The sequence below is a fragment of the Leguminivora glycinivorella genome, chromosome Z (assembly GCF_023078275.1).
Source record: "Leguminivora glycinivorella isolate SPB_JAAS2020 chromosome Z, LegGlyc_1.1, whole genome shotgun sequence".
Lineage (NCBI taxonomy): Eukaryota > Metazoa > Arthropoda > Insecta > Lepidoptera > Tortricidae > Leguminivora > Leguminivora glycinivorella.
Window position 1 is genome coordinate 29,111,050 of NC_062998.1, and position 20,584 is coordinate 29,131,633.

Sequence of the window (20,584 nt, forward strand, 5' to 3'; positions counted from 1 at the left end):
CAATTTTTTTACATTTCACTGTTGTAAGTGGATGGATAGAAAGTTTGGCATCAACTACGTTATACAAGTGAGCTGCTTGTGCAATATATTGCCGCTTTGCGAACACCGAGTTTAGCTTAGGAATGGGGGCAACTTTGGGTTTTCTCCTACGTGTTGTTTTAGGTGGTTTGAATTTGAGAGATTTGTGTAATTTCAATATGGTATTTAATATATACAATTTGCGCATAGAAAGAAGATTTGATATTTGATAAAGCTCAGAAGTGGGAAATCTGTATGGTTTTGAGTACATGACTTTAAGTAAACACCTTTGTCCTCGTTCGACGTTAATGAATTTAGTTTTACATGAACCTCCCCAGGTAGTAATACAGTATGTCATAATAGATTCTGCTAAAGTAATATATATTTGTTTTAATAATTTATGAGACGCGATTTGTTTTAATTTCTTAAATAACCAGGTTAATTTTCTTATTCTACCGTTAACATATTCCACGTGGCCATACCATGAGAGACGCTGATCTAGAATAACTCCAAGATATTTAATGGATTCAACCTTTTCAATGCTATTACAGTGACAAGGTTGAGTATCCGTTAGGTTACATTCGTGAACTCTTAGTACTAAGTTGTTAGATGGTTGCGTGTTATTGTATTTAGTGAAGCACATATAAGTTATGATAGTATGTAATAGGTGGCGCTAAAAATCGAGGTACGATTCTTAGTATGAAGTATGTAAATCCTATATAAATAAACGTTGGTTTATAGAAATGGGCCCATGGTGTATTTTTTCGAGCTTGTGACTAAAATCGCATGGTTAACAAGATCGGTGAGCAGACCTGCCGCGGTGCATGTGGCGGAAGATGTCGTGCAGAGTGTGGAAGTCGGGCCGCAGGTCCGGCGCCTCGCTCCAGCACTGGCGCATCACGCTCACCGCCTCGGGCGGCGCCGCGCTCATTGACACCGACGGCCGGATGAGGGGAGGCGGACGCATTATCTTCTCCACGATCTCTGAAAACGTTTGCTTTTATATACATCGTGCGCCCGAATAACCTGAAACATTTTAACAGTGTATACCTGACCACATTTAGAGACTATAATATCATATGTGACATTATCTGGGTTTGGACGACCGGTTTGTCCTAGTGCATAGTGACCCTGCCTCCTACGCCACGGTCCCGGGTTCGAATCCCGGTAAGGGCATTTATTTGTGTCCTGAGCACAGATATTTGTTCCTGAGTCATGGATGTTTTCTATGTATATAAGTATTTGTATATTACATAATTATATTATCGTTGTCTGAGTACCTGCAACACAACCCTTCTCTGAGCTTACCGTAGGACTCAGTCGATCTGTGTAAGAGTGTCCTTATAAATATTTATTATTTATTTATTTATCCCGCGGCGTCGTATTTGTACACGAACATCGCTCATAACGCCGTAAAGCGCCTTCGACAATAAGGTCCCTTTACCCAGATAATGTCACATAAACTTTTCTGGATACAGCCCAGTTTCAGAGTTACTACTAATTGAAAAAAAAAAACTTATTGTTACTCAGTAAAAAGGGCCTTTTCAACGGTCTTGATGCCATTATGGGGAACAGTCTCGCTATCCTCATTCAGAAGTAAAACCTTTCAAAAATTATGTGAAAACACATTAAAAAAATTGATAAAAAACAATACAAAATAAAAACGTTTTGTCGAAAAATTACTAAAGTCATGTAATATTTTTCGTTTGTTTTAACATCGAAAATGCGTGGTAAAATCTTACGGGTTATTCAGGCCCACCACGGTGAATATTCTGTGTTCGCTGCCAGCATTTGTAAAGATTACTATTACGAAATAACATAACGCCGTAAAGCGCCTTCGACAATAAGGTCCCTTTACCCAGATAATGTCACATAAACTTTTCTGGATACAACCCAGTTTCAGAGTTATTACTAATTGAAAAAAAAAAACTTATTGTTACTCAGTAAAAAGGGCCTTTTCAACGGTCTTGATGCCATTATGGGGAACAGTCTCGCTATCCTCATTCAGAAGTAAAACCTTTCAAAAGTTATGTGAAAACACATTAAAAAAATTGATAAAAAACAATACAAAATAAAAACGTTTTGTCGAAAAATTACTAAAGTCATGTAATATTTTTCGTTTGTTTTAACATCGAAAATGCGTGGTAAAATCTTACGGGTTATTCAGGCCCACCACGGTGAATATTCTGTGTTCGCTGCCAGCATTTGTAAAGATTACTATTACGAAATAACATAACGCCGTAAAGCGCCTTCGACAATAAGGTCCCTTTACCCAGATAATGTCACATAAACTTTTCTGGATACAACCCAGTTTCAGAGTTATTACTAATTGAAAAAAAAAAAACGTATTGTTACTCAGTAAAAAGGGCCTTTTTAACGGTCTTACGATATTCTCATGCGCTAAACTTCTGTAACTTGAAACACCTTTAAGACGAACAAGAATCCATAAGAACGTAAGACGGAATTTTTGATGAACACGAGATTTTTGACGTTTCTCTTAAAAGTGTGCTATGGAGTGTGATGTGATGTCCAACAGGGTTCGAAAGGGTAATTATCCACGATAATTATCGTGATAATTATCACTATATGTAATTATCGTGATAATAAAAGGTGGATAATTGATAATAACAAACAAAATCGAGGATCTTAGTAAGGTTTTAGGAGAGCAAATGGAACAGGAGGAGGACATTAGGAGGAGGTAGGGCATAGCGAATGATATTCCGTTTTGTGTGGTAGGGCACAGCACAGCGGATATCGTCTCGCTCGAATCTAGAGCAGAGCCCAACTGGGGTAGTACCTCCGCCTTACAGAAGACCGCAGCCAAATAGCACTAGACCCTACTCATAGTGTTGTGTTCCTGTCGGTGAGTAAGGCTGCCAGAGCTCAACGAGGGTGCGGTGTGCTGATGACGGGAGGACTTACGGAACTAACTTGTTCCGTTTATTGTCCTTTGAGTCGTCGGCAACCCGAACCCTCCTTGGAACTTGTACACTCCTTTTTGCTGTGTACTTAACACAGCAAAAGGGAATGTACAAGTTTCTAATGGGGTGGCAACGCGCATGTGACAGTGTTTGAGTTGCAGGCGTCCATAGGTTACGGTGACCGCTTTACATCAGGCGGGCCGTATACTTGTTTGCCACCGACGTAGTATTAAAAAAAAAAAAAAACAAAATGTTGATTTTTGTTAAATATTAAATGCCAAAACATAACTTCATAACAAATTACGCAAAGAAAATATAAATTATATTTTTTGGCGTTTAATATTTAACAAAAATTAACATTTTGTTCAATTTCCTATGAAAAAAGTGAAATTCCTATAGGTACACGTGATAATTATCGGATAAATATCGAATAATTCTCGCGATGATTATCGGATCGTATCACCAAGCGTAATTACCTTAATAATTTCGAGCCCTGCGGGCCGATTTTTGAGTCTCACGCGTTCGAATTCAGAAAATTGTCACTGAAAATAATAAGCAAGTCACCGTTTTCAACCGGCATTTTAGTGACAAAATCCCGTATGCGAGATTCAAAAATCGCCCTCCTGATGTCTATCTAATGACCCATCGCGTACCTTCAGGTGTGAGAGCGAGCATGCAGTATGGCTCGCCGCGAACAATGACCTCCTGCATTATGATGGCAAACGAAAATACGTCTCCTGGCTGCGACCCGCGCCCTCGTCCACCTTCCTCGCGCAGGATCTCCGGCGCAGTCCACAATAGCTCTGGTCGTAGAAAATACAGTTACAATGGGCATCATTTTCCATGATATTTTCATCAAATTCCTTCGAGAACAGGAATATTGCTAGTTACATTTTTGAATAATGACAACATCTGAAGTTGATGATTGTGAACAGCCGTATTCAAAGTTTAATAAATATTTGCCATTTTGATGATAACCTTCATTAATGTCCCAAAATATTAGCCACCTTGCCTGTTAAATTGACAGATTAAAAGTAATTAGTAAGCAATCCATGTGCAATAACGACCATTATATCATAACTTCTGTAGTAATTTTGTCAGAAAGAACCATGTAACACATAAAGCGTGAGGATCCTTTAGGCATGGAAATCCACATAATAATTATTTTACCTCTAGCGGCTCTTGGCGGTTGAGGCAATCCTTGAGCACGGTAGAAACCAGGTAGACCGTAGTCCGTTATTCTGAGCACCCAGCGTGAATCGACAACGCAGTTCCTCGAAGACAGACGGCCATGCTGGCGCAACGAGGACGAATGCACATATCGCATGCCTTTGACTAGGTCTGTGAGCAAAGACAGCCTGAACGTCCAGTCAAGTTTGATATCGTCTGCCATCAGTACGTCCTCTAGAGATCCGCGTCCGCAAGCGTCGAAAACTAACGCAGGCCGCAATTCGCACAGGCAACCTATACATCAAAAACCATTAAATACATAAATATTAATCATCAATACATATTTTTTTGCAGAAGTCTCTTTGTTATTATGCACTTTACCTATGAATGGATTCAGGTTTTCGTGTCGCATTGATTGCATTACAAGAAGCACGTCGGTAGCTTTTCGTTTTATTTCGAGGGTCCCGGTAGACGGCAAATATTTTACGTGGACAGCATCACCCTGTTACAGATTAAGATGATTACCATGTCTAAAATGCTTTATAATCTGTAAATAAATAATAATACTTAATTGAATGGCTCTACTCGTGTAGGACTATAAGTTCAATAAATTCGATGAAATCGCATTTACATAACTACATATCTCATTCCCGTAAGCACATCTGGGGCCCATTTCTTGAAGCTACAAGTTACAATTTACAAGTGGTTGTCAATGGGGCCGTTTCTCGAAAGGTACAAGCCTTGTATTATAAGTGTGTCTCCATGACAACCCATACGATTTGACAGTTCGCGCACTTGTAATACAAGGCTTGTACCTTTCGAGAAACGGGCCCCTGGTATAGATAACCTAACCACAAAATTAAAATTTTGAAAAAACCCCCGACCGCGACATAGTGGACCGATTTTCATGAAACATGGCTAAGAACACTCCCGACTAACTCAACTTTCAGACAAAAAAAACTAAATCTAAATCGGTTCATCCGTTCGGGAGCTACGATGCCACAGACAGACACACACACAGACAGACAAACAGACAGACAGACAAGACAGACAGACAGACGGACAGACAGACACGTCAAACTTATAACACCCCTTCGTTTTTGCGTCGGGGGTTAAAAAAGACCCAAGATTAGTAGATACAGAAACTTCAATCGCATAAAAACAAACAATACCTTGTAACGAGTGCGGCGATCGTGGGTCAAGCGATTGACGCTGCACGTGGAAGAAGGCGCAGAGGGCGCAGACACGGCGGGCGGCGGCGCTGAGCGCGGCGACTGCTTCAGGAGGTCAGGCCGCTCCAGCTCGGGCCCGCCGAATTCGTGCAGCTGTTGTAGCCAGCAAGATAGCATCGTTTCCATTCCTTCGCCCACACGGCGCCGCTCGTCCGCCGGGAAAGAGAAGTCACTGGCCAGGAGAACAGCGTCGCCTCGTCTGCGTCTCCGGCGGCGTCGCGTGGCAGCATAGCGGGTGACTAGCGCCGCCGCCACCGCCGCCGCGAGAGCACAACAAACGAACACCACTGTCAGCATTCCATGTTCGAACCGAGTCCATAATTCATGATCCAAAGCGGCATGTTCAACGGCCCATTCTTCAAAGTTATGTGACGAATTCAATACTTCTACAATTGTCAACCAGTCTTCGGTGTCATCGAGTGAACGTGTCGAAGTTGAATTAAAAATTGTTACAAATTCCCATTCGCAAGTTCCATTTTCGCCAGCTATTCGTTGATATAAATAAAGTTTTGTCTCGCTACTTTCCGTCCTAGTTCGTTCCGCTCGATCTTGACGATTAAGATTTTCTATCACTTCATTGTATATGATGCTTTCCCAGGAATTTCGTTTTTCCTCGGTTTTCCCGACCCGAAGTAGAAAAAGATGTCGTTGAAAAGCGTCCAGGTGATGTAAGAGCGAATTGAAGTCGTAGAGGGTGTCGGAGTCACGCGACGCGCCGCCAGCGCCGGGCGGCGCCGCGTGTTCCCCCGAGCTCCGCCGTGAACGACTAACATTTGATCTTTGGCCTTGAACTGGAGCCGTTCGCGCATTATCTTCGAGCGTGTTTTTATTAAATGTTTGTTTTGCGGGTCGAGTATTATTATAGGCCCCAGAAAAATAACCTCGGGATCGACTCTCTAATGTGCTATTTTTTATAGTGTTTACTACGTTTTCGGTTCGTAAAATACCAGTAGACTCCTGACGAGTTCTCTTTTTGCGATAAGGGCGCTCGGTTATGTTGTTTACGAGCGCAAAGGCTAACGGCGTCGGAAAACTTTTCTTATACAATGGCGGAAGGTTGCTCGATAAATTCGGAGTTTGTGAAATAAACGTAGATTGGTTAGACGACGATTTCTCTCTCGATTGTGTATAAGGCAAATTTCTTACAGCTAAAGTGATATTGCTCATTAGAGAAGTGAGTTGGGCATCTGGGCGTGTGAAGGAGGTGGCGGGAGCGGGCTGCGGGGCGTCGTGGTCGAGCTGCAGCAGCAGCACGGCGGGCGAGGCGCCCGCGGCGGCCGCCGCCCGCAGCGCTGCCAGCGCCTCCGCGCCCACGCCTCCATGTGGCGCGCACAGGACCACCACTGCAACAACAACCACCCTTCCATTGTTTGCAGATAACCTGTTGTTCATCATTATCTAGCCTAACGAAAGCATATTACTCGATTTTACTTTATCTATAAGTAATGGCTAGTTATTACATGAACTACATACATTGCAATTTGCAATATTGTCGTAGCGTAGAAAACAATAAATTCCGAGTACGTAGGGCATAGCGCAAACCTAAACAAAAGAGTCACGACTAATTTCGTTCGCAATCGAATCATCCTTATTTTATTACTGGTTATATTAAGACGCAACAGGAGATATTATTTCGTTCCGACTGGTTAAGATTTTTTTGCATTTTTTTGTCTATTAATCTAGTCAGTAAATTTTAAATAATCAAACATTTCCCGTAGTATAGCCTATTATGCAATAAACATGATAAATACCTTACATGATAGGTACTCGACCTATGTAAGACACCTACGTACGTAGGTACATTATGATGAGCCTTATGCACTTAGCGATGATAGTGATATCCTAGTCAAAAATAACATAATAATTATATCCATTATAGGAGCATATTAGAGTAGTAGTTTCACAAATTCCAATATCAGAGAAGGTCGTATAATAAACCGAAGCTTTAATGGAAAAGAGCAAATAATATCGGATTACTAATGGATTATTTATAAATAGGTAAAAGGACTAAACACCATCGCCGGACATAATAATGTCTGCAAAATCCATTAAACCTTTTAATAAACTAACAATGCTTTTTGTGATCTAGAAAATACTTTGAAGAGCGTGCGATGTTCTTTATTATCTTCTTAATCCCAACAAGTTATTAATAGGCGCAATCTTTGTATCTGAAAATATTTTTTCTTTGAACAACTTCGATAGTCCTGAAACAGATCAGCTACATACACGCTACGTAATTTTACATTTTACTGATAAATAATAACTATTTAGTAAATAAACCTTTTCTCACAGTTAAGCAATTTTTCATATGTCAACATGTACTCGTATACCTACGTAGTTGAAGGCATTATATTTTAATCATTACATTTTGAGCACGCTGGATAAGATTCGTAAAGACCCTAAAGTGAAGGATCTTTCTATAGTGATTAAGTTTGATAGAAAGTAGGCGAGGCCCGTAGTGTAGGTCATCATTGTACCCATTAGGAACACGAACGTAAACCAGGCATTTAGTACGAGTTTTAGTAGGAATCCTGGTATTACTTACTGATCTGATTGAGTTGGAAATAAAAATCTGAGGGTACCATCAGGTAGGTACGTAGTAGTTTTCGGAAGGAGAATTCCTATTTCGAGGCTCGGATTAGTACCTACCAACATTAATTATACAACATTAATTATACTACGAAGTAAATAAATTCTACTCACTTACCGTGTGGTCTCCAAGACAATTGTTCAAGTGAAAGCGCTGAGCGACGTGCAGCCAGGCCTGCTGCGGTGATGGCCCTCGCCACTTCGCGAAGAATAACTGCACATTCCCCCGCGGCCGGTGGGAGCAGCACGCGGCGCCAGCGCAGGCTAGCAGCGAGGCGGGCTGCCGCTGCGGCTCGCGCCGGCAGCGCGGCGCAGGCGGCGGGCTGAGGCCGGCGCAGCGCGCGAGCCGCCGCAGCCAGGGCTCCGCACGCGCCGGCACCCGCCCAGCCCGCACACACTGCTGCGCCGCCAGCGCTGAGAGCGCTTAGCGCTCCACTTGTTACAAGCTCTCTCCATTTTGGCCCGCAGGTATCTATAGTAATGCATTCAGTTAAAGTAAATTTATTCACGCTCTCCCTCACTTTTATAAACAGGTATATAAGTGTAGCTACATTCTATTTATTATATTATGATGTCTTTGATTCGTTACATTTTTATACTGTAGTTTTTTTTTTAGTTTCAGAGTACTTTGGTTTTCACATCTGTGAAACTTGTTTTAATAAATAAATCTTTCTATCTGAAAAGGGCCAGTGTTGGCTGAAGAAATGTGTCCGTAAAATTATTCTAAAAACAGAATCAGGACAAGCAAAATTTTCGAAGAAAAAAATCGGATTCATGTGAAGATGAACACCCTGTCGACGGCGGGGGTGCGGCGATAAAAAGAAGTCGTATCGTAATCAAGCAATTCTTTAGAACACAGCCCATTGCAGTAGAACTTTATGCATTCTAGTGTATCTATAACAAGTTTGTGCAACTTACTATCGTATTGTAAGTTGCACAAACCATAGAAGAATTCATGTGAAAGTATCATATAAATGTAAACGTGTCGTTAACGACAACCTTATTACGTTTTGTTTCGGAAACCAAATAATTACGAATTAGCGATGTTAGTTTTTTTTTTTAATACTACGTCGGTGGCAAACAAGTATACGGCCCGCCTGATGTAAAGCGGTCACCGTAACCTATGGACGCCTGCAACTCAAACAGTGTCACATGCGCGTTGCCACCCCATTAGAAACTTGTACATTCCCTTTTGCTGTGTTAAGTACACAGCAAAAAGGAGTGTACAAGTTCCAAGGAGGGTTCGGGTTGCCGACGACTCAAAGGACAATAAACGGAACAAGTTAGTTCCGTAAGTCCTCCCGTCATCAGCACACCGCACCCTCGTTGAGCTCTGGCAACCTTACTCACCGACAGGAACACAACACTATGAGTAGGGTCTAGTGCTATTTGGCTGCGGTCTTCTGTAAGGCGGAGGTACTACCCCAGTTGGGCTCTGCTCTAGATTCGAACGAGACGATATCCGCTGTGCTGTGCCCTACCACACAAAGCGGAATATCATTCGCTATGCCCTACCTCCTACAAAAACGTTAACACGTTCACTGCGAAACAGGTCATTCTGACCCTGTTCTGGACTTCCCCCCGGTGCGGCGACAGAAATGCGCAACTTTACCGTAGTCTAAGCCCATAACGTTGTGACATATTATTATTTTTATATAGTCAAGTATACATTTATATTTGTCAATTTACACTCTATTTGACAGCATATAAATTAATAAACAGGTCACGTATGTCCTGTCCGCACCAGACTTAAACTTTTGTTATTCAGTGCGGAACAGGGCCTATATGACCTGTTACACACGACCTTGTATAGCACTGGATCAAAGGGCAAAATTCAATAGTGTTGTTACCATATTATCAATCCACACGTTATTTTTTGGAGAAAAAATGTGTTTCGATAGTTTTAAATGAAATTAGTTAAACGCAATATACACAAAACGCTTACAATTTTGCTAAATATTACGTAAAATATATTGTAAAAAGTGTAAATTACTTGCTGCATAATTTTTACTAAAATGTCTAAAAATCGTATTTTAAATAATAAAAGGGCAAAGTTCAAAGTTTTTGTTGTTAATAAAAATCAGGTTCCATTAAAGGTAAAGAAAGTAAGAATTGGATCGATATATTAGTTCGTTTATTTTCCGCGTCACTACTAAATCATCGACATTTTCACCTGTTCCCATTCTGGCTGTGCGATATAAGTCAATTTCGACCTGTTAATTAATTCGTCTATAAAATCTAAAAGAACAGTCATCAACTTCGGCGAAGACAGTATAGTGTAGATTACTTATTAGACTAAACATTATTTCAATAAATTTTAATATATGTTTATCTAAAGTAAAGCTATTTTAGGTAAAATATGAAACTTTTCTTACAGGCTGTAATTGACTTGAACCGCACAGAGAGAAAGTTCCAAAGTCCAAAGTTCAAAGTGTTTTATTTGTAAGTATATGTCAAACTGATTACAGTGGTGGTAAACAATATGATATATGTAGCACTATACTCTGCCTGATGGCGTACAAAAACTTCATTATGTCCTTACATACTAACATGCGAAATTGATTTTACGTAACTACCTATATTCAACATAAATTGGGAAATTGAGTAATAATTAGTTATAATATAATTAATATTGAAATTCATATCAGGCCGTGGGCATTAAAAATTATGTAGCAAAAATTCAAAAATAGAATAAAAACAATTATCAATTAAAAATGTCAATAGTTTACGTTTAAATTCTTTTAAGGGTAACATTCTAAAACTAACAGGGAACTTGTTATCTGGGGGCACGGCAGTGCCCCCGCCAAGTCGAGCAAAAAGAGGCACGGCCGTACCATCCTTTTCTCGAAGCATTTCAGACCATTTTCAACCCCCTGTTACTCCGTTCTGGATAAAACTAGAAGCCTCAATTTTCAGCACCTAAGCAGTCATTATATAAACACGGTATATTCCAAATTCCATTAAATTTGAACCAATAGTTTAGGAATAATTACTAGCCAAAGTTTCTTAGTTTTGTCACTCACTGGCTGACTGACACACGATCATCAATGATAATAAGACACTTCTAGTACACTTGGAAGCTTCAAATTTAGAATACAATATGTGTTTAGTGTATAGATCACCCAAAAATTAAGAAATGTTGCAATTTCATTCCAGGTTTTTAGATACATCAACTGCATAAATAACTTTGTAATCTTATATCAATATATGGGATTACCAATTTATATTTGCAGTTGATTTGCAGTGAATACCTAAATCAGTGTACCTGTCTATGTAAAATAATAAATTTATACAGATGCCCGGTGTGGTGATGGGTTAAAAATCTCACAACCCCATTTCCTCACATGGAAGTCGTAGAAGTCAACTATGGGATATGGATTCCATTGTGATGTGTGCGAATAGGCTGACAACCCTTTAATAATTAGCCAACGGTGGCACTGAAAAGTATAGTTTCGTGTGCTCTGCCCACCCTATTTGGGAATACATATCTGTGTAAACGAAATTTTCAAACAATCAGTTTTCATACATCACCGACCGCAAAACTAACTTTGCAATCCCATATCAATATATAGGATTGCAAGGTTACATGTGCAGTAATTACAGTGAATAAATCTAGTGTGTTGTAAAATGAAATTAAATAATACGTACCTAAATAATATGTTCAAATGTGAAAAAAACTTGTATGTTTCGTTAAGTCGTTAATAGTAGGTACAGTCGAGATCATAAATATGTGTACATTTTTTCAACTAATTTACAATGGGTTAAGGTGAAAGAATGTGTAGCTGATTAAGCGAAGAGCAAGTAGAGCGACCGCTCTAGGCGCCAAATCCTACGTAGCCGGCGTACATGTGAAAAAAAATCAAATAAAAAGTATTACTTAGATTGCGTGGGCGCGCACATATTCCAAAATAGCGAGAGGTGTCAGGAATTAATTCAGATATTGAAGTGATTGTGGAACGATGTAACAAAATGTCGCAGTGTACAACATTCATAAGGCGCTTGCTGCTGCTAAGGTGCCATGAAAGGAGGATTTTAGTCATTGACAAACCTTTGAAAGACAATACCTATTCTATTGAAATTGTATCAGTTATGTGGTGTTGCCTTACATCAAATAAAGTTACGTAGTTACAAAGTTACGTCGTAATCCAAATAGTTAAAATACAGTCCGAAGTGGAGTTCTCCATAAAGCTAAAGCCGCCAAAGGCGCAAAACGTCTCAGAGAGTCAAAGGAGCGTAAGCGTGATGATGAGCACACTAGGGAACCGAAGGGACCTACTGAAAAAAAAACCACCGAAATGGGCATGCTGACAGAGTTACTGGACCTATAAGTATATTTGGCCTATGAAAGACAAGGGCTTTTATATAATCTCCCCCTTCCTCTCCACTAGCGGGTTGAGTCTTGATAAATTGAGTCAATAATAGGAAAAAATTTCGCGCTCGCTTCGCTCGCGTTTACTGGTTCCGCCAAATGTCTTTTATTTGTTGGACATAAAAAAATAAGTGCAAATGGTGAACAGAATGCGTTTTTAACTTACATACTTAGTCTCTAGCTCCTTTGACTCTCTGAGACGTTTTGCGTCTTTGGCGGCTTTAGCTTTATGGAGAACTCCACTTCGGACTGTATTTTAACTATTTGGATTACGACGTAACTTTGTAACTACGTAACTTTATTTGATGTAAGGCAACACCGCATAACTGATACAATTTCAATAGAATAGGTATTGTCTTTCAAAGGTTTGTCAATGACTAAAATCCTCCTTTCATGGCACCTTAGCAGCAGCAAGCGCCTTATGAATGTTGTACACTGCGACATTTTGTTACATCGTTCCACAATCACTTCAATATCTGAATTAATTCCTGACACCTCTCGCTATTTTGGAATATGTGCGCGCCCACGCAATCTAAGTAATACTTTTTATTTGATTTTTTTTCACATGTACGCCGGCTACGTAGGATTTGGCGCCTAGAGCGGTCGCTCTACTTGCTCTTCGCTTAATCAGCTACACATTCTTTCACCTTAACCCATTGTAAATTAGTTGAAAAAATGTACACATATTTATGATCTCGACTGCTGTACCTACTATTAACGACTTAACGAAACATACAAGTTTTTTTTAACATTTGAACATATTATTTAGGTACGTATTATTTAATTTCATTTTACAACACACTAGATTTATTCACTGTAATTACTGCACATGTAACCTTGCAATCCTATATATTGATATGGGATTGCAAAGTTAGTTTTGCGGTCGGTGATGTATGAAAACTGATTGTTTGAAAATTTCGTTTACACAGATATGTATTCCCAAATAGGGTGGGCAGAGCACACGAAACTATACTTTTCAGTGCCACCGTTGGCTAATTATTAAAGGGTTGTCAGCCTATTCGCACACATCACAATGGAATCCATATCCCATAGTTGACTTCTACGACTTCCATGTGAGGAAATGGGGTTGTGAGATTTTTAACCCATCACCACACCGGGCATCTGTATAAATTTATTATTTTACATAGACAGGTACACTGATTTAGGTATTCACTGCAAATTAACTGCAAATATAAATTGGTAATCCCATATATTGATATAAGATTACAAAGTTATTTATGCAGTTGATGTATCTAAAAACTTGGAATGAAATTGCAACATTTCTTAATTTTTGGGTGATCTATACACTAAACACATATTGTATTCTAAATTTGAAGCTTCCAAGTGTACTAGAAGTGTCTTATTATCATTGAAGATCGTGTGTCAGTCAGCCAGTGAGTGACAAAACTAAGAAACTTTGGCTAGTAATTATTCCTAAACTATTGGTTCAAATTTAATGGAATTTGGAATATACCGTGTTTATACAATGACTACTTAGGTGCTGAAAATTGAGGCTTCTAGTTTTATCCAGAACGGAGTAACAGGGGGTTGAAAATGGTCTGAAATGCTTCGAGAAAAGGATGGTACGGCCGTGCCTCTTTTTGCTCGACTTGGCGGGGGCACTGCCGTGCCCCCAGATTAAGCTTATAAATAGGAAAGAAGGAAAAAAGTTGGACTATCTACAGAGTCTACAAAAAGAAATGAGATCCCATCAAAAACAAAACTTGTAAAAACACCAAGTCTTCGCAACTCAGTTCTTCTGGCGTAAAAAGAGTTGAGATCCCTGTAATACCAAGTCGGTTAATTTATTCAGTCCCTACTTAAAGGACCTTCTGCCACAAGTTATTACGTAGTTTACCTATAGCTAACCTAATAACATATTACTCATAGCGATCATATCAATATGAAAAATATTTCAAGTTTTAAAGAAAATTGACTGACTTGGCAATCGCATGACAATACAATATATCTCACAAAAGTTATCATATTACTTACACCAATGACAAAATTGTTTCATGCGATTGCCAAGTCTGTCAATTTTCTTTAAAACTTGAAATATTTTTCATATTGATATGATCGCTATGAGTAATATGTTATTAGGTTAGCTATAGGTAAACTACGTAATAACTTGTGGCAGAAGGTCCTTTAAGTAGGGACTGAATAAATTAACCGACTTGGTATTACAGGGATCTCAACTCTTTTTACGCCAGAAGAACTGAGTTGCGAAGACTTGGTGTTTTTACAAGTTTTGTTTTTGATGGGATAAATCTTACTAGCTAAGCAGAATACACTTTTGCGCATTAAGGCAGTTTTTGCGAAAACAGGAAATAGATTCTGAGGGTAGATAACGACATACCTGAGAAAGTAGTATCGAATGGCAGTTATCTAACGGATCTATTGAAACGTGTTGATACTGTAAAGGACCTGGGTGTCACTTTTGACCAAAACCTCAATTTTCATGCTCACATAAAAGCCTTAGCTACCGACTGCTATCGGAGATTGGGTTTTGTCATCCGTAACGCCAGGGAATTTGATAATCCCGTCGTGATAAAACTTATTTACACTGCTCTGGTTAGGAGCAAACTGGAGGCAGCGTCTGTAGTGTGGAACCCCCACGAGGTCACGTACATCTTGCTTCTGGAGAAAATCCAAAAGGCTTTTTTGAGATTTTTATATAAGAAAATTTATGGGCTTTATCCTTTCCTTTACCCGACAAAATTTCTGCTCGGCACTCTAGGTTTTAACTCCCTGGAAGTGAGGCGTAATTATGCTCTTGTGACCGGGGCATGCCGAATAATACGTGGAGATTCAGACTGTCCGCAGCTGGTCTCGCAACTGGTACGTCTTCTGGTACCCCCTCAGTCTAAAACGCTATTCAATTTTAGGCATTTCTCCGACGCCAAACGAAAGCGATACGCCGCTGGCTCTGTCGCGCCAATACGCAAGCGCGATAGAGATAGATATCTACTAGCGCTTCGTTTCGTGAGCGTTTCGTGAGCGATTGTGCCATTCGGCTAGCCACCCTGGAATCTCTAGTAAATACCTCGGAAACCGACCTGAATAGTGTTGGGTTTGTTTTAATAAACATCATAATTTCAAAAATGTATAGGCACGGAAAAGTCAAAATATTTAATTCTTTAAATAATTGATAATAATAATACAAATTAGATGTTGGACTTTGAAACCATATAACCTAACCTAACTTACCTTCGTAATTAAGAATACGTAATTTGCGCTGCGCCAAGGTGGACTTTCCAATTGAAAGTGCGTATTGATGAAAGCGAGCCTCGGAGAAAAGGTCCTCGGGGTGAGGAGCAGCACAGGCAGCCCGCAAGAGCAGCAGCACCGTGTGGTCGGCGGCGCCGACGCGGGGACACGCGCCGCCGGCGAGCAGCAGCAGCAGCGCCGCCAGCGCGGGCGCCGGCAGCGGCGGTCACGTCCACGCGGCGGGCCGGCCCGCGCCCCGCCGACCCGCTTCGCGCTCCGTCGCTCTGATGCGTTCCGCATAATTGCGCCAGATCAAACGCCTGCTGATCACTTGTGTCACGTTCATAATGCGATCGATGCCTTACTCAGTTTGTTTTCTTTTCTGGGCAGAACAAAAATAGATGTTAAGGAACCTTTCAGTCACAGAGAAATAAGTATTTCGGTGCTTAAGTTTACAGAGGTCCCCTATTTATTACCCAATATCTATGTTTGACATTAATGAAATGTTAATTGATTCGGAACTTGCTTGTATTTTGTTATAAAACGGTTGTTATCTATTGAGTGCAATGATGAACAATCTAAACTGAAATAGATAAGTAGCATACCTACATCAAAATGATCAACAAGAGCAAAAAATTATCAAGTCCACTGGTGGCGGAGCCTGAAATCGAAACTGGCTGTTCAGATTACGCGCCCAACGTAATTACCTATTACCTCTACACTACCCCGATCGTCACGGCAACCGTCCCTAGGCGCCTTTGACCAACTCTAATAAAATCATTTGACTTCCAGTTTCACCACACCAACTGGTAAAGTCTCTCTTAGTTCGTGAAACATATGAGAAACTTGCTTTTTATCCACAAGAGTGCAAAGTTATTTCACACAAATTTTAATTTGATGTCCTGGCTGGTAGAATTGTTGGTAGAATGTCCTGGTTAATTATTATCTCGAATTGTACATTTTTAATAAATTGAAGGATTTGATTTAGCTTGACGTTTTAAAGTTACGTCAACCGAGATATTTGCGTCTAATGGGGTAAAGGCATCATTTGAAGATATTTTATAAACGGAATATATTAGTACCTACTATGATAGCCGTATGAGTGTTTGGTACATCGAGGGACGCAATAGTTCTAAAATGTTCCGTTTAAAAATATCTTCAAAAGATGCATTTACCCTACCAGACGCAATTAACCCTGTTGACCTTAATGTTTTCCTCGAGGAAAACGAACACGATGAAAACTTACTCAATCAAATTCTTTCAATAAAGGGCCTGGCCGGACTGCCATGGTAAAATCGCCCCTGGCTAAATATGAAATATTGATATGCAGGATTATTCGTATTATTACTACATGTACTACTACTGAATATTATGCCTCAAACTATTTCCGTTTATGAAAAAAATTAAAAAAAAGAAATTTTGTTTTTATTTTTTTTTTTAAACCGCGTATCCGATTGACTTGTTCTTTGGATATTTTATAGATATATTAGGGATACATCAATTAAAAAAAAATGAACTTCCTGACTTTTTGTTAAGCACATTTTTTTTTAATTTATGTTTTAAATAAAATTTTTTTACCACATACGAGTTAGCGACACCTACTATATTTTCATATAATAATCGCGATTTTATACTCTATTACATATATTTTTATCAAAAATATTAGTTTGGATCAACAATGTCAAAATAAGTTTTTTATTTTTTTATTTATTTATTGGTATTTAGGACAACAACAGCCGTAAATATATAACTTACATAGGTATTTTTACATAGTCTTAGGCCAATAACAGTTATCCGTTGAGTGAAAAGTATTATACACAATATGTTACTAAAAAATAATAATTGTGTTACATATTTAAAAATTTACAGTGAAAATGGATGCAAACAATACATACAACGAAAAGTGAAGTTAGAGGTCGACACGCAGGTTAAATATTACCCTACCTTAATAATATTTTATTTAATCTATGATAATATTTATAGGTACTTGAATTTAGCGATTATAAATAATTCTTATACTCACGCTTATACCCAAGGATCACTATATTACGCAGATTAAGCTCTTGTAAGAAATGACTATTGTTCTATTTTTTTTTATATACCCTTCCATATTATAGGCCGAAGTTATTTTTCATCAACCCTCCCTACCCCTCCCCCCTCTGCGTCACCCCTTTACCCTCCCTTAAAGAGCCCAAAATGCGGTTTTTCTAAATTATTGACAAAACCGTTGAAGATACAGAAAAAACGTGTAGCAACGAAATAATCCTTAATAAATTTACTAAAAATCTCTCATTAACACTTTAGTGCTAGCTCTTATAGTTTTTGCGTGATCCGTCACGAAAGTTGGTCCTTGCTGCAATTTTCTTTAAAGAATATTAAAGTGTTCTCCCAAAATGCTTACGAAATCGTCGAAATTTATTTGATACGACTAAAATATTGTAAACTCATGACTATAATTAAATTAAGGGGATAAATCACTACCATGGATGGGACTTGAACTCACGGCTTCTGGATAGAAACTCGAGGGCTCTACCAACTGAGCCACCAAAAGCTCATCTCTAGTTAGCGAATCTTTCAGCTTTCTATTATATAAATCAATGGTACCCCTAGCGTTATTTATCTATCATATCTATCAATCTAGAGACCGTGAGTTCAAGTCCCGCCCATGGTAGTGATTTTTTCCCCTGAAATTAATTCTTGAGTTTATAATATTTTAGTACTATCAAACCGATGATTTCGTAAGCATTTAAGGAGAAAACTTTTCATTCATTAAAGAAAATTGAAGAAAGGAGCAACTTTCGTGACGGATTGCGCGAAAACTATAAGTGCTAGCACTAAAGTGTTTATGAGAGATTTGTAGTAAATTTATTAAGGATTACTTCGTTCCTACACGCTTTTTCTGTATCTTAATCGGTTTTGTCAGAAATCGAGAAAAATCGCATTTTCGGCTCTTTAAGGGGGGGTAGATGGGTGACGCAGAGGGAGGAGGGGTGGAGAGGGTTGATGAAAAATAACTTCGGCCTATAATGCACATATCCCAATTAAAAAAAAATCTTCCATTAATTATGCCAAAATTTTCATACATCACTTTCCAGGAGCAACGTACTAAGTACTAAAGGGTAATAATACATAAATAACTTATTTTGACATTGTTGATCCAAACTAATATTTTTGATAAAAATATATGTAATAGAGTATAAAATCGCGATTATTATATGAAAATATAGTAAGTATCGCTAACTCGTATGTGGTAAAAAAAAAATTTTAAACATAAATTTAAAAAAAAAGTACTTAACAAAAAGTCAGGAAGTTCATTTTTTTTTTAATTGATGTATCCCTAATATATCTATAAAATATCCAAAGAAGAAGTTAATCGGATACGCGGTTTTAAAGAAAAAAAATAAAAAACAAAATTTCTTTTTTTTAATTTTTTTCATAAACGGAAATAGTTTGAGGCATAATATTCAGTAGTAGTACATGTAGTAACAATACGAATAATCCTGCATATCAATATTTCATATTTAGCCAGGGGCGATTTTACCATGGCAGTCCGGCCAGGCCCTTTTTATAACATTTATGTTTCGAAATCATCAACTTAACGTCAATAATTCTTCCAGTAAATTTTGGGCAACACTTTAAAATTTGTGTGAAATAACTTTGTAGCCTTGTGGATAAAATGAAATTTTGTCATTCGTTTTTGAAGTATCAAGAGAGCCTTTACCAGTTAGTAGGGTGAAAATGACGATTGTTCCCTTAGAATGTAATAACGCTAATAACATCAACTACAGAATGTCAACATAAAAAGTAGCGTATAATAAATACTAAGCGTTCCTATAAGTACCTACTTAATATCAAACATACTTATCACGCAATCTATGTATAATAATAGGTACCGAATTACTTTTTTATCCAAAGTATTTTAGAAATTACAGATACTTTCAGAAAATGTTTGATACTTTGTATGTAGATACTATCAGCAAATTGTTTCATCTCTACAGTTGACTCTGATTGTGAGTTAGGTACTTACTCTTTTATTTATAAAAGCTAAAAGGGTACTAAAACGTAGCATACTAACAAGCTTAAAAATGTTTTAATAATTCTTACGTTATTATATTCCTTTACTTTCAAGGCGTTTGTGTATAAGTGCTAGCGAGGCCCTCTCTTGAGATAAAATATTCATCTCTACATTCTATCTTAGGGTTCTGTAGTTAGCTAGATCGTTCTACCTCGTTTTACATTTTCTATTAAAGTATGTCTATGAATGTGTGTCGGAGCTCGACTATAAGCGGATTCATCGTTATTGTTAGAAAATAATAAGTAACTGTTAACAAGTAGTTTCATGGTGCTCACCTCCCTTTTTTACTTCAGTTTAGCCCAATAATGCACGATTTATTTATTTAATAATGCACGATTTATTTATTTAATACACTTCAAACAAAAGTTTACAGTCTTGCACTAAACCATTTATTTGGTAACGTATGTATACTTAATAGTTACATGTTAACCCTTTATATAAGTAGTTCTGAAATAGATTAAGAAGAATATTATAGTAATTGTCTTAATATTTACTACCTACTTGTGTGTAGCGTCGTAGCAGGCTGCTACGCCGTAGCCCAATAGACTACCTACATATACTGTATTATCCTCTCAATACTTGGTCACTACTGTCACTAGATACATAGAATATGATTTTTATTTCTGGTCATATTTTGCTTTTAAACCTATAATCGCTAAATAAAGTCGGCAACGTTAATCCATACTAATATTATAAATGGGAAAGTGTGTGTGTCTGTTTGTTTTTCCGTCTTTCATGGCAAAACGGAGCGACGAATTGACGTGATTTTTTAAATAGAGATAGTTAAAGAAATGGAGAGTGACATAGGCTACTTTTTGTCTCTTTCTAACGCGAGCGAAGCCGCGGGCAAAAGCTAGTCAAGATATAAATCTTAACAAGAATATCGTTTTAGGTAGACTATATCACGACTAGTTCGCAGAGACTCGACTATTTTGTACTCGGATTATAATGTTATAGGCAACTTGACTGTACTTAAAATAAAATATTTTATACCATGCACTAA

At 38.4% G+C, this 20,584-nt stretch overlaps 1 protein-coding gene across 1 annotated transcript in view; it reads right to left on the minus strand.

Moving 5' to 3' along the window:
• LOC125240450 overlaps window positions 1-20,584 on the minus strand; it is a 40,237-nt gene that overhangs the window by 12,056 nt on the left and 7,597 nt on the right. Inside the window, exons 2-8 of the mRNA XM_048148344.1 lie at window positions 15,507-15,732; window positions 8,049-8,402; window positions 5,282-6,684; window positions 4,491-4,611; window positions 4,110-4,403; window positions 3,593-3,742; window positions 831-1,002 (exon numbers count right to left, since the gene is read on the minus strand). Of these exons, the coding sequence (XP_048004301.1) occupies window positions 831-1,002; window positions 3,593-3,742; window positions 4,110-4,403; window positions 4,491-4,611; window positions 5,282-6,684; window positions 8,049-8,402; window positions 15,507-15,732 (2,720 nt within the window). The remainder of the gene's footprint in view (window positions 1-830; window positions 1,003-3,592; window positions 3,743-4,109; window positions 4,404-4,490; window positions 4,612-5,281; window positions 6,685-8,048; window positions 8,403-15,506; window positions 15,733-20,584) is intronic.